The sequence below is a fragment of the Lepus europaeus genome, chromosome 9 (assembly GCF_033115175.1).
Source record: "Lepus europaeus isolate LE1 chromosome 9, mLepTim1.pri, whole genome shotgun sequence".
In the NCBI taxonomy this organism is placed as follows: Eukaryota; Metazoa; Chordata; class Mammalia; order Lagomorpha; family Leporidae; genus Lepus; species Lepus europaeus.
In genome coordinates, this window is record NC_084835.1 from 33,601,444 (window position 1) to 33,616,676 (window position 15,233).

Here is a 15,233-nt window from a genome sequence, read left to right on the forward strand (position 1 = left end):
TAGGAGGAGGGAGAGGGATTATGATTCCCAAGTTCATTCTCCAAATACCCAACAGCCTCCCACACGGGTGGTCGAGACCCAACCACTTCAGCCATCATTGCTGCATTCCAGGGTCTGCATTAGCAGAAACCTGATATTGAGAACCAGAGTCAAAGAATGAAATCCGATACAGGACGTGCACATCTTGACCAAGAGGCCAAAGGCTCATCTCAAGAACTGTTTCTTAAGAACATATGCCATCAGATAACGAGATTTCCTGGGTATTAGGAGGTGGAGAAGACAAAGCAGTATAAGATACCTTTAGGAGTTTATAGAGACCACAGAGTTGAAAAGAACCCAGACTCTGCAGATAGACAGCGTGGATATGAATCCAACTCTTTTGTGGTCCTCAGAAATTTCTCAGGTCTTCCTCTGACTCAATTTCTTCATCGGATAGGGATGAGTATCACCCCCCAGTATGCTCCTCTCATCATCACATCACTCTCTCCCTTTAAAGGTATTTCCGGTTGCTGGAAATATTAATCTTTTTACTAATCTCTTTAAGGAAGTCAAATTCACCTGAATCCCAGGTCGTCAGAAGTGAAACCACCCAAGCTGTCATGGTCTTGATTTTGAGATAAGATCTGAAGGAAGAAACCATCCCAGTGCCCTGGAGGAGGAAGATGAACAGAGCATACACTATATGGATGGCACACAGTGTAAGAAAACAAGTTGAATTATCTATTTCGCATTGCTAAAAATAGATTCAGAGGGTGGACATTTGGCACTGTGGTTACGATGCAGCTTGGGATATCTGCAACCCAAATCAAAGCGCCAGGGTTTGAGTCCCAGCTCTGCTTCTGATTTCAGCTTCTAGATAAGGCAAACCATAGGAGGCAGCAGGTAAAGGCTCAAGTACTTGAGTTTCTGCTATCCATGTGGGAGGCCCAGTTTGAACTTGCAGTTCCTGGCTTTAGCTCAGCTCAGTTCAGGCAGCTGTGGACCTTGAGGAGTGATTGGAAACTCTGTCTCTCTCTCCCTCTCTTTTATCTCTTTGCATGTCAAATACATGCAAAGTATGTACAAGTAAATGCAAAAAATGCAAGTAAATACATTATAAATAAATAAATACCTTAAAAAAATCTCAGTCCCGGTCTTCAAACTCACCAATATGGCCAAGATTACCAAAGTAGCCAGTTGATTTTTTTGGTAACAAGCAGTTGATCCAACTGTGCAACGTCCTTTCAATAATTTAGTAAAGTTTTCCAAGAAGAAATAAAATTCTTTTAAAGGAAAAAAAATATATGAGGGCAAGGCTGTATTTCAGTGCAAAGGGAATATTCTATTAGTTCCTTAGTTACCACTAATGTAAGAAGGTTTTCCAACAGGTACCGGTGCAGCTGGCCTAGCAGATCTTTATGGTCTATTGAGAGTTGTAAGCAAGGACTGCTTTTTTATTAGAAAAAAAAAGGCAGAAATTTCCTTTTAAATATTTTAGCATGTTATCATGACATGAATACACTATAAGGCATACAAAAGTATTTAAGAGGTTCAATGTGCAAAATTATCTCAGAAAGGACGACCTTGGGAGTTGTAGAAGCTAGCTGGAATGTGCTGATGACTTCCCTGTGTTTAAAGAAAACTATAAAAAGGAGTTATGATAAAGTTCCCAGCTGGAGATTACTGGGTCATATGCTAAAAGCCAAGAAAATGTCTAACTCTGGGAGATGCCATTTCCTTTCATACCTACTTCATTAGCAATGACGTGTGTAGGAACCATCAGGTGTAGTATAACCAGGACACACGATGAGTGTGTGTGAGCACGTGCGTGCAGACACAGCTGTCTCTAAGTTGAACAGGGATCTGGAAACTAAAATTTAGACATGGAAGTCCGTCTCTGAGGAAATCATTTACATCACTGTCTCTCAGTTTCCCATGGGGAAAAAAAAAAAAGATTGGATTTTTTTCAGACCAAAACAAGGAGTGATTAAAAAACCAAAGTACTGGAGTCCAACAGACTTTGGCATAAATAAGTTTTGCCACTACAGCCTTGAGACAGACACTTACTCACTTACTCTCTGGGAGATTTAACTCCAACTGAATGGTATAAATGACATATACCCTACCAATTTTATGAAGATAAAGTAGAGTCCATCCCATTGTAGACTCTTTACTGAATGACAGGAATCATTCCATTTCTATTTTTCATTCTCTCTATCTCAGTATAAAGACCAGAAATTAGGTTGCTTACAACTGTTAATCTATAGAAATCCAATTCTATTGGATTGTTCTCTTTCTCATTTCAAACACAGGAAACATGAGAGGTACTGGGATTAACTTGAAAATTCAACATTAAAGAAACAGAAGGACAGCTCTTTTGCACAGAGGGTTAAGTTGCTTCTTGGAACACCTATATCTCATATTGGAACACCTGGCTCAAGTCCTGGCTCCCCTACTTCTAGTCCGGCTTCTTGTGAATGTGCATTCCAGGAAGCCACAGATAATGGCCAAAGTACTTGAGTCCCCACTATGCATGAGGACCCAGATGAAGTTCTGGCCTCCTGGCTTTGGCTTGGCCCAGCCCTGGCTTTTATGGACATTTGAGGGGTCAATCAGTGAATGGAAGCTCTCTCCCTGTCTCTCTCTCTCTGTCTTTCAAATAAAATAAAAATAAATTAACAACAAATAAAATGAAGAACTTGAAATAAATCACAATTTTTACCCAATGTGGACAATTTAGACCTATGTGGGTGCAATCTCCTTTTCTTGGGTTCTTGATTAGAAAGAAAAACTGGCAATTGATACCAGATCTGGTGGAGAATCATGGGCAATTCCAAAAAGAACTGGCTGCCAGGATACTCGAGCAATTTGAAAGTCTTGAAATAAAATATTAGGTCAGAATTTCTTCTTTCTGGAGAATATATCCTAATTGTGTCTAAATCTCAAGACAGTGTGGGCTGCATACTAGTGATAGCTTAAAAATTCAATACACCCACAAATTGAGTAGCTACTGGCCAAAGACTTGGGCAATGACAATCACAGGCAATGACACTGAACTTACATGAACTGATGGGTTGCTTGGAGCCAGAAAACTTGCAGGCTCTGTGGAAGGTGACCTCTGTTCAGTCACCTGCTCCAGCTTTTACTTCCTCATCCCACCAGTTCCTCTGAGTATTCCCAATGTGCCCTCAGGTTAATGGCAATAATAACATTAATAATTATGCAAATCATAATAGCTAACATTTACTGAGCATTAACTGTGTTCCAGGCATGGTTCCAAGGCTTTGTTCACAATTAACTCATTTAGTTGTCACCTGATCCCTATTAGAATTCCCATTTTACAGATGGGGACACTGAGTATGAATTTGGCAATTTGTTTGAAGACACAGAACTATGACAGAATACCAAATAATTTTTATACAGAGCCACAATTTTAACTGCTACATGATATTGCCTCAAAAGAACACTTAATGGGTTTCTTCAAAATGGAATAAGAAGCTTCAACAGCCAAAGAACTCCAATGGTCTATACAAATAATGATCAAAGAGTGGCACTTCTGTCATCCAAAATTCATGGCTATTTCATTAGCATCCTTAGTATAATTAGTGGCAAAAGAAAAATAAAGGTAAACTGGGTGTAGAGGGAACCATCTGGTCACCTTTGGGGTCCTTTCACTTCTAAAACTTCAAGAAAATCTTTGATCAGAGATGACAGAACCTAATTCAATTATTTGATGATATACTTCCTGGGTTAACTTATGTTTTTGAGGGCCAGAAAAAACAAACTCCTGTCCTCTGGATTTGAAAAGCCAGGATGAAAAGTTTAGATGTTTTTGTACCCAACTATACTATTTGAAATGAATGAAGCTGTCTGGATTTAGCAAATTCTTTTACTCCACGTCTAGTATGGTAGCCAAATGCTACCTATGACAAGTCTGAATTGAGATGGGTTGGAAATGGGAGACACCTATAGGATTTCAGAGATCTGCTTAAAAAGAGAACATAGTTATGTCAATGATGTTCTCTATTAATAACATGCACAGTTGATAATATTTTGGTTATACTGGATTAAAAATCAAGTCACCCAAAATAATTTCACCTATTTTGTTTTAAGTCTTTTAAGGTGGCTACTAAACATTTGAAATAACACATATAACTTGCCTTAGATTTCTGTTGGGCAGTTCCGCTCTAGAACACACGGTGCAAACTAAATACTGGGGACATTGCTGGTAGACCTCACTTATTGGTGACAAAAGTACAACCATATTCTGAGCACCTACGCTGGGATTCAGAGAGCAGGCCATCTTTCAGGACTATATTAAATAACCTACTACAAGCTAAGATATAATAGAATTTCCTTATAAAGGATAGTTGAATTAAGAACATGATTCTTCTGTCTAAAGGACTACTGATGAAAGTAGAAAAGATAAAAACTTATGAATGCTTTCGAACTTAAAAATATATTCCTTTTTATACTAATTTTTGAGTTTCTTTTTTAAAAGGGACACCAAGTCAGATGCCTGGGAGCTTTTCTCTTTGGACCTGTTATTTGTATTCATGGAATCATGTCAGTGCTTACCCATTAAGTCCCAACTTTTCAATTCTGTGAATATTTCAGTGACATGATATTTATGTCAAAGGTACAAAAAGGGATATATTTATTGCTCAATTTAAATTTTTATAGATGTGCTGTATGTGGGACAGAGACATAATGAGTTAATTTATATCTCTTTCCTTCTTGCTTGACTTACCCACTTCTGTTTATAATTTATTCTACCAATAACAATTTTATTATCTCTACTTCCTATATTCTTAATCCTTTAAGTACAAGTTACATTCAGAAACATTTCAGAGATATTGGTATTTTTCTTAATGAGTCATAGGATCCAGAGCTACCAAAATTTTTGGATTTTTTTTCTTAAGTGGCTGTTTATTATGTTTATGCTATTGTTATGTAATTATGTCAAAATTCATGCATATAAGCCTAGCTAAGATCATTAAAGAACACACAAATGGGTCCCTTTTTCCTGCATTGTTGCTAGCTGAGGCTTCATGGCAGCAGCTGCCTTAAGCGTTGAGGAGAACTGTAAGAAGCAAGCGGGTACGTGTGTACATGAGAAACCTGGTCATCTTGGAGAAGGCATTTCCATGTTAACTAGCAAGTACCTTACAGTTCCGTGGTTGGACAGGATTCCCTGTAGAGGGCAGATAGGACTCCACATGACACAGCCTTGGTCAGAAAATGATGAGGGAGGCACACATGGAATAATGTGGAGCAACCAGATAGACGGGTCTTACTAGAGTTACTATGGACAGAGTGTCATGTGATTGACTTTTGCTGGCTTACTTTGCACTAACACGCAATCCAGCAAATCCCAATGACACAGGAGAGCAACTCTTTAAAGTGATGTAGGGTGGCAGTTCTCAAAGCCTGAAAAAACCAGAAAGGTGACTTTCTCTGCCTGGGTTTGTCCTATAGCTAACTGCCCTACCATCATTTGCCACTAACTTGCCTCCTTTCATTGTTTTCTTTTTAGTATCCAACACATTTATTATTTTATTTTCTTCAGAGGCCCCCAGCTCACTATCACCACCACTATAGCCCTCCATGCTTCTCAACACTCCACACTCAATAAACTCTATAAAACATGATGAAATACATTCATGAAATACTGACTGAAGACCTATTATTTTTTTCCCTTAATAAATGTTTTGTCTTTAAATAACATAATTTGGGATACTTAAAAAAGTTCATGGAAAATGAAATTAAAAAATAATTTTATTAGAAGGGAGCTGGACTGGAAGTAGAACAGCCAGGATGCCAACTATTGCCCAAATGAAATACTGGCAGATGCCCCAAGTGTTTAGCCCCTATCACCCATGTGGGAAACCCAAATGAAGCTTCTGGCTCCAGGAACTGGTCATTGGAGCCATCTGTAGAATGAACCAATGGATAAAACGTTTATCTATTTTTCCTTCTCTCTGTAAGTCTGCATTTCAAAATAAATAGATCTTTTAAAACGATATTATTTGGATATAACCATTTTTGGAAATCCAATTTTTTTTTCATAATATGCCTTTCTATCAACATTTTAGAGACTGCTCACAACTGAATATACTTTTGGGGTCGGCGCTGTGGCTCAACAGGCTAATCCTCCACCTTGCGGCGCCGGCACACCAGGTTCTAGTCCCGGTTGGGTCGCCAGATTCCATCCCTGGTTGCCCCTCTTCCAGACCAGCTCTCTGCTATGGCCCAAGTCCTCATGCCCTGCACCCGCGTGGGAGACCAGGAGTAGCACCTGGCTCCTGGCTTCGGATCAATGCAATGTGCCGGCCGTAGCAGCTATTGGAGGGTGAACCAATGGCAAAAAGGAAGACCTTTCTCTCTGTCTCTCTCTCTCACTATCCACTCTGCCTGTCAAAAAAAAAAAAAAAAAAAGAATATACTTTTGGGATACAGTGTGGTATTGCCAAGCATGGATCCAATGTGTAATGATCAAATCAGGGTAACAGGCATATCCATGAACTTCAACATTATCATTTATTTGGTTGGGACCTTTCTCCTCATTGTTTGGAAATACACAATCAATTGTTATTAATAATTGTCCTACTGTGCCATAAAACATCTTTCCACACAACTGTACCCCTATACACATTATCTGAATATTGATTTCTATGTGGACAAATGGGAAGAAATAATTTCCAACAAGATAACCGTTTCTTTGCTAATTTTACATTCTCAGGCAAAGGACACAAAGATTTAAGTGAGGAATGATCTGATATAGGGAAAGATGTCTACCTAGTTCTCTTATCATTAAAATAGATATCCAAAGAGCATATGAAGATATAGACAAGAAGGATTTGAGGTCACAGATCACCAAATTGGCATTAGTATATGTTTACTTATTATTTATATTATACCCAGATTCTTGGAGCTAAGTCTCATGGATTTAGAAAAAATATCCATGAAGTTGTGATTTTATTCTGAACAAGAAGTACCAAAGTTTTCATGTTGAAGTTCTCATTCAGAAACTTACTACTCAGTAGGAGGACATCATTGAACCCAGAGGGGGTAAAAAGCTAATTAACTGTCTCACTGAAACATTCCTTCCTTTTTGGTGAGTCAACTAGGGAGCCATGGACTTTGAGCCCATTGTCAAATGGTGTGTGAAAGAGATCCAAGTTCAATAATAAATATCATCAGCAATATGATGGTACTCTCCAGCCCTCAGGGCCAAATGACCTGCATTTTAGCAAATTGATTTTGTTCACGCATTGTGTTAAGCCAAGCAATTGTTTCCCATGACATGGTTGAACTCACAGTTGCTCTGTCTTTGAAATTCATGGTTGAATTTGTCCAATTGCTGATTGCTATTCCCATTTACTTTAATAATAGTCACTTCCTTCATCAGTAATGGGTTTTATATACAGTGCACAATCACAACCACTCAATGTCTCCCATAACCATTTGATGAATTCTCTAATAAAGTTAGGAGAGTTGTGCATTTGGGACACAGAGAGGGTAAGTCTTAGTGAGTTAATGAGACGTACTTTGACATTAGGCAATGAGTGCTTTCCTCTCCCATATTAGCTACACCTGTCCTTTTATCCAAGGACCCATTTGTGTCATTATCATAATCTTGATCAACTTATCAAGATAATAGAGGGCTCACTGAGTTCAAAGAAGACCTCATATAATTGACAGAAGTTTAAGATGCAGAAGGGGTTTAGGAGCCATAGATAAATAAGACCTGCCTCAAGAACCATGGAAGTCTTTTTTAAAAACTTTTATTTAGCAAATGTTAATTTCCAAAGTACAGCTTATGGATTACAATGGCTTCCCCTCCCCCACAACTTCCTTCCCACCCGCAACTCTCCCAACTCCTGCTCCCTCTCCCATTCCATTCACATCAAGATTCATTTTCAATTATCTTTACATACAGAAGATCAATTTTGTATATATTAAGTAAAGATTTCAACAGTTTGCACCCACACAGAACATAAAGTGTAAAATACTGTTTCAGTACTAATTATAGCATTAATTCACACTGAACAACACATTAAGGACAGAGATCTTACATGAGGAGTAAGTGCACAGTGACTCTTGTTGTTGACTTAACAATTTGACACTCTTGTTTATAGCGTCAGTAATCTCCCTAGGCTCTTGTCATGAGTTGCCAAGGCTATGGAAGCCTTTTGAGTTTGGCGACTCCAATCTTATTTAGACAAGGTCACAGTCAAAGTGGAGGTTCACTCCTCCCTTCAGAGAGAGGTACCTCCTTCATTGATGGCCAGTTCTTTCTACTGGGATCTCACTCGCAGAGATCTTTCATTTAGGGTTTGTTTGGTTTGTTTTGGCTTTCCATGCCTAAAATACTCTCATGGGCTCTTCAGCCAGATCCAAATGCCTTAAGGGCTGATTCTGAGGCCAGAGTGCTATTTAGGACATCTGCCATTCTATGAGTCTGCTGTGTCTCCCGCTTCCCATGTTGGATCGTTCTCTCCCTTTTTGATTCTATCAGTTAGTATTAGCAGACACTAGTCTGGTTTGTGTGATCCCTTTGACTCTTAGACCTATCAGTGTGATCAATTGTGAACTGAAATTGATCACTTGGACTAGTGAGATGGCAATGGTACATGCCACCTTGATGGAATTGAATTGGAGTCCCCTGGCATGTTTCTAACTCTACCATTTGGGGCCATTAAAGTCTTTTACTAAAGATTTTGCTTTGGAAAGTATGGAATTTGAACTCAAAAATTTGAACTGAATTTGAACTGAAAAAGGGAAGACAAACCAATGAGAAAAATGCATCCAGACAAATGCAGGTCATGGAGTCTGAGGAACAGCAGGTGAAGATAAACTCTGAGAAGAGGTCAACCAAGATCAGGATGAAATGAAATGTAGCAGTTCTCAAGCCTGCTTTCAGCAATTCATCTATCTGTATTTGTTACAGGCAAATGAATCTACATTTGAGGGGGTAAGCCACTTATCAACTTTGACATGGGTCTATAAGACTAGCTTAGCAATCAAACATAGTTTATAACTGCTTCTCTAAGCCTTTCTAGTGGACATGATTTGCAGCCTCCTGAAACAGAATTTTGACCAAAGTATTCTGTTCCATGAATTCTCTACTAAATTAACATCATATGGCCAATAGCACCATGTCAGCACCTCAACAATGTAGCTATGACTTAAGGAATTTACCTTTTGGAAAGCAAGACATACTCTCCTTTTAACTTATATGTGTACCAGCAGGGCATTTCAAGATCTGCCAGCTCAACTCCTTTTCTTTAATATGCTCACTTATTTAACAAATATTCATGGAAAACTAATTCTGTGACAGAGTAGTTTCCTTCTCTCAAGGATTTACAATGTAGTAGGTGGATATAAGCACTGAATAATAAATTCATAAGTTATTTCAAGGGTAGTGAGCATTGAGGAGCAAACAGGCAATGGCAACCTATTTACTGGAGGGATGACTTGGAATTCAGTTTTGGATGAAGACAAAGTACCACATGCAAAAAAAAGCAATGACAGTAAAAATTATAGTGAAAGAGAATGACATGTGCAAAGGCCCTGACAGGATATATTTGATAAAAGCAAGCAGTGAGAGGAAAGAGACTCATAATAGCTGGGGAGGTAGGAAGTGGACAGGACTCATCAGGGAAGTCAAAAAATTTACCCAGGGCTCAATAGCACTGGAAATGAGCAAACAGGGAGTTGGAACAGATGTTACAGATAAATGGAATTGATGATGTACCAGACAGAGGATCCTGGGGAGCAGTAACATTTGAGCAGTAGAAAGAAGAGGGGCAGCTCTTGAAATAGGCAGAGTTCATAAACTCAAATGCCTTCAGGGGCAAGGCAGGTATCAGAAATGAGTAAAGCAAGCCTAAGGTAAGACAATCATGGGAACCGTATGGACAAACAGAATGAGTTGACATGCCTACAAGCATTCAGCTTCATTAAAAAATGCTTTGCAGGAAAAATAAACCACATCATTAAAAATACTTTGCAGGTAAGAATAAAATACACCAGGAGGCAAGCAGAGGCCACAAACCATCAATATGTAATACTGAGCTGCAGAAAAAAAAACAAGAAGTAGATTGGAATGAGAAAAATCAATAAAGAAGGGTCTAATAAAATTCAAGAAAGAGTTATGTGCTATATTATCATGAATGAAAGAGAAAAGCATATTGTGTTAGGAAGAAGCACAGTGCCCTAATAGCACTTGTAATAGCAAACAAGTTCTATTTGTTACAGAACTTACATTACCTCGAAATGGGGTTAATAATCAAATGGGCCAGTTCTTTAAAGACAGGAATCACAAAATCTGGTGTTCTACACAATGACTAAAGGTAGACATCATTCTGAAGAATCATAACCATCCACTCTGCAAGGAAGGATCCAGGTATAGGAAGCTCATCCCCTTGGAAGCCATTCTAAACACTGACAGGTTTTTGTCAAAGACCTGATGTGTGGAGCTGTTATCTGCCTCCTTGTTGTCTAATGGTTCCAGCCACATAAGACACATTTATATAATTTTTCATCTGCCAGCCCTTCAGATATTTAGAAAAAGGCTGTTATTACTTTTCTTCTTGTAGATTGTCTCTTCTTCTGACAAAACATCTCTATAGTCAACTACTCTCAAAATCTTTGTTTCTACAATCTGCCACCCCATCTACCTTTCTGTGAACCTTCTCCAGCTTGTCACCATCCCCCTTAAAATAGGGTCTTGAAAGAATACAGTGTTCCCAACTGGCTTATAATCTAGGACTTCTTTAAACATCAATTTCTCTGTCTGAAGTGGCAGGTATACAATGACGTTTTATCAAGCTCATGTTGTCCCAAACTTCTATCCTCTACCTTCCAAAGCTGTCTGTTTGATGTTGTAAACAGATGCATAATCCAGAGTGAGCATTCCAATCAGTATAAATACCAATCAGTATAAACAAGGAAGTCATGAAGGAATAGCATTGTTTCTGATTGAGATCACTCCGTCTAATGTACATTGTGTCTGTACCAATAATGCCTGTGTAACACATCAAGGTACCCATGTCTCTTTCTTTACAGGATCTTACTGTGTACTCAAACTGCAGAGGCATTTCTGTACAAAGAGAAAGATGAAAGAGAGAATGAAGGGCTCAAAGTAGAGGGAAAATTAGAAATCTGGTCCTTGGAAAGAGTGTTGGATGCAAACATCCAATGGCTTAGCTTTGGCTCTGGGCTCTCCACTTACTCACTATTGCTTGTTTTAAAAAAAAAATAATAATAAAATTACCATAATAAGAACAGACAAATGCCCAGGGCAAAGAAAGCTCTGAAACAAGCTTTTCAGTTATAGTTTGTCATTCGATACTCGTGATCATCTTTTGTTATTATGTCCTATTATCTCCATTTTTAAGATATGCAAATTGAGAATTAAAATAAAGAGGTTAAGTGACTTAACCAATGTCACATAGAAGATAGTAGGTGGCACTGAGATGTTAACTGCTGAACTACTTGGTCTGCTTCCATAGTTTAATCTATTTAATATCTTATACTACAATCTCTTTTAGTGTATATTATCCATACAAGATTTGACCTACTTGGTGAGTGAAAAAAAAAAAAAACCTGCTGAGGTGAGTGTTATTTTGAGATGCCCCTTTGAGTGGGTGGACAGTAGGAACACATGTTATCTCACCTATAGGATTAGACCTGCCTTTGAGCATATACTCAAAGGCAGAAGAATAAGCAAGGAGAGAACGGCCACACACCCACCATAGTGTTGGATGCTATGTCTTGAAACTGGGCTGCCATGTAGCCACAGAACTTTTGTCACAAGCATATTTAGAACACAAAGCTTCAAGGTGAGTGTTCAGCCTAAGGAAACTGTGTGCAAGCACTATTCATACCACTTTAGCAATATTCACTTATATGAATCATGCGCTAATTTATTCATGAAAATAGCCTGTACTTGGCAACATTCTATTAACCTTAGTTTGTGTTAATAAAATCAGTACTTGTATCTTTTAATGCAATTCTTTATAATTAATCTATAATTCTGATGTTCTTCCAAGACAGACTAAGCCCCTACCAAGGCCAAACTGCATTCTACATTCAATGAGTTCACATTATGCTAATATAGAATACAGTTTTGTAAACCACAATCCGTATGAGAGCCATTTTCCACACCTTAGCAATGTACCAGAAACTCCTGAATATTTTTCTTTACTTAATCAATGGCTGATTTCTTAGTGTCTTTGAAACCTACTGGACTAGAATCTCTGGGAACAAAACCTGGGAACAGACATTTGTTGTAACTGCTCAACAAACCAGCACTTGGATACCAGTGCTAAGTCTATTTTCACACCCTACTGAGGTCCACTGCAACTCTTGGAAAACTAAGCAAGCACAAGATCATAAGGAGTGTCCTAAAGACATGATAACCAATCACTTAAGATGATTCAGAGTCCTAGAAAAACAGTAAGATTCTTCATTAACTGCCAACCTCTTGTTCTAATGACCAGATATTGCAAAGAATCTCTAAAAATGCATGGACTCTGACCCCTGACAAATAAGGAAGAAATAATCACATAGTTATACCTGGTAGAGCCACATCATAAAAAACCCAGATGAAAATCATTTTCACTGGTTTAGAGCAGGAGTGCCAGACAGAGGGCTAATATGGCACCTCTCTCCTATTTGACACTCACAGCCAAGAACGCTAATGAATCCCAGCACTTTTCCACAACGGATCCAGAAACAGCCTTCAAGTCCTTTTCAACCAAGCACTTCAGGGCACTAGGACCATTTTACAACCCTTACCACATGGGAAACATATTTTCCTACCCTGACTAGAATGAGTCAGTCAACTGAATCACCTTATCTTTTCTACCCCTCCTGACTTCCTTGATTGGTATTTGCTGTAGTTGCACATGATATCTTTGAATGGGATCATCCAACAATGAGTTACCTGCTACAATGTTGAAGATACATAGGCTATACTCATATCATTCAAACCAATCTAGTTTCTGTCAATGATAATTCAACATCCCATTTCAAATACATGCTACTTGGAATGACAAGCTGAGTTCTACAGTGTGTTAAAAATTAAATGTAGCATTTGACTTAAAGAATCATCAATCAAATGGCTTGATTTCCATTGGCAGCAATATAGATTGTTCTCTAGAGACTCTGGACCAAATCTCCACACAAACCTTCAGAGTTGTAGTAAATGACAAGGCAGAAATCATAAAGATACTTAGTTCTACTGAGTTTCATTTGAAAAGGAAATCATTATGACCCATTAGTCTTGGCCTCTATGGCTACTTCCCAGGTTGCTGGGTGGAATCCCATTTAAGACCATAGCCAAGGTGAAGCCAGATTCATTTGGTTGATTTCATCAAACATTAAGCTCCTATGATCAAACAATAAGCTCCTGTGACAGGCTCTGTGATCAAACAATAAGATCAGAGAGAGCAGGCTCACCTCATCATAGATGCTGTCATTCCTGCGAAAGTCTCCAGCCTTCCTGGGAAGAATGTGGACATGAACGTGCTGAAAATGTACAAGAAAGAAAAAAAATAAAGTGTTATTATCTCCCCATGTATTTTTAGACTTGACAGTGATGCCTTCATGAAGTCCAATTCCTCCACACTTGTTCCTCTCGGATTATTTTCCAGAGGACTGTGATGTTCACCTTCAGTAACTGTGTCTGAAATCTGCTGAGAGAGAGGCAGAGAACAGGAGAGAACAACATAGTGCCACACTGGAGAGCTGGAGTAGAATGCCAGAGTGTTTTCGGGACCCTGTAGAATTATTCATAGTTGTCAGTCTCAGTTGTATTTAGTCGGTGTTTTGAAATGACAGTGCATTATAAGAGCTGACCATTGCAACTCTGAAAATGACAAGTAAGAGCTGACTTACAGAGAAGTGCCTAAGTAAAAAGTAAATGACTGAGAGGAAGAAGTGTTGGGGGCAGAATTACAGCACCAGGATGATGAATAGCAATTACATGATATCAAGATAAGCAGTTCTCATTTATTAAGATTTTATGCTAAGTCAAGCTCTGTGCTTGATATTATCTCCTTTTATACTCCTAAAACTCTCATGAGACAAGTTCTACTACTATCTGTATTATTCAGATAAGAAAATCGATGCTCAGAGAGATCAACACCCCCACAGGAAGTGGTACTCAGTACAGGAAGTGAGGTCTATTGGCTCTTGTTCCCATGTTCTTAATCCGCACATGAATTGATTCTGTGAACTTAATCTTTACAACATCACAATTCTCTCATCTACCAGAGCATTCAGGTAATATACATAGTAATGTTATTATACTAAGATTGGGAATCAGAGCTCACAGCATATCTAATTCAATATATTCTTCAAGGCTAAACTGCCACTTGAAAGTTTTCCTTTTCAAATAGCCTTTATTGTACCTTAGCTCAAGTTAAACCTTATTTCTGCCCTTCAGCTATATTCCGTGTTCATTACAAACCATTGAGAGGAAAGGGAAAATGAAAAGCCTACATGTGGAGAGGCAGACAAAGAATCAAACCTCATCCCTGATAGCATCCACCCCTTCTTGATGACTGCCATGGGGCTGCAAGCCTCGAAAGCGCCTCCAGAGAATGTAAGATTAAGTGTCCCTGTGGCTTTGCTATACAGGGAGGGAAAAACAACCTGCTATGAGAGCAGAGGCACGGGGCAAGGCAGCCCAAAGTGAATGAAGCAGACAGGAGCTTTGCCTCAGTCCCTAAGCACATAGACCCCAAAGGCTGACAAGCTTAAGCCAGAATACGCTCCAGTCAGTGATAAAGCCAGTTACAGATCTGTCAGCAACTGGGGCAAGTGCATACTTAAGTCCCAAGGACTTTGAGAGCACAGGGAGAGAGGGAGGGAAAATAAATGAACTAGGAAAAATGAAATCTACCCACGGAACAAAATTCCTTGCAGAAAGCCAATGAATTCTAAGAACAGGTTGTATTAAAACTAACATCAAAAAAATATGAGATACCCCAGCCTTAGAAGCAGGCTTCCTCACTGAATCTGTACTTTCAAATCTGTCTTTTATTCTTTTCCTTCCTTTTTTCTTCTTTCTTCCTATCTTCCTCCCACTTACCCACCCATCCAACCATACATCCATCTATCTATCCATTCATCCATCACCTTCCTATACTTTCTAGTAATCACTTATTACAGAACAATGTACTGCAGTCAAAGTGCCTAGTGAACATTCTTACTACACATTAGATGTGTGGTCTTGCCTC

The 15,233-nt window shown here is 38.8% G+C and overlaps 1 protein-coding gene across 1 annotated transcript in view; it reads right to left on the reverse strand.

The window, feature by feature from the left end:
• Positions 1–15,233, reverse strand: part of FHIT (fragile histidine triad diadenosine triphosphatase) — a 1,052,756-nt gene that overhangs the window by 183,189 nt on the left and 854,334 nt on the right. Inside the window, 1 exon segment of the mRNA XM_062200182.1 lies at positions 13,450–13,518. Coding sequence (XP_062056166.1) covers positions 13,450–13,518 — 69 coding nt within the window.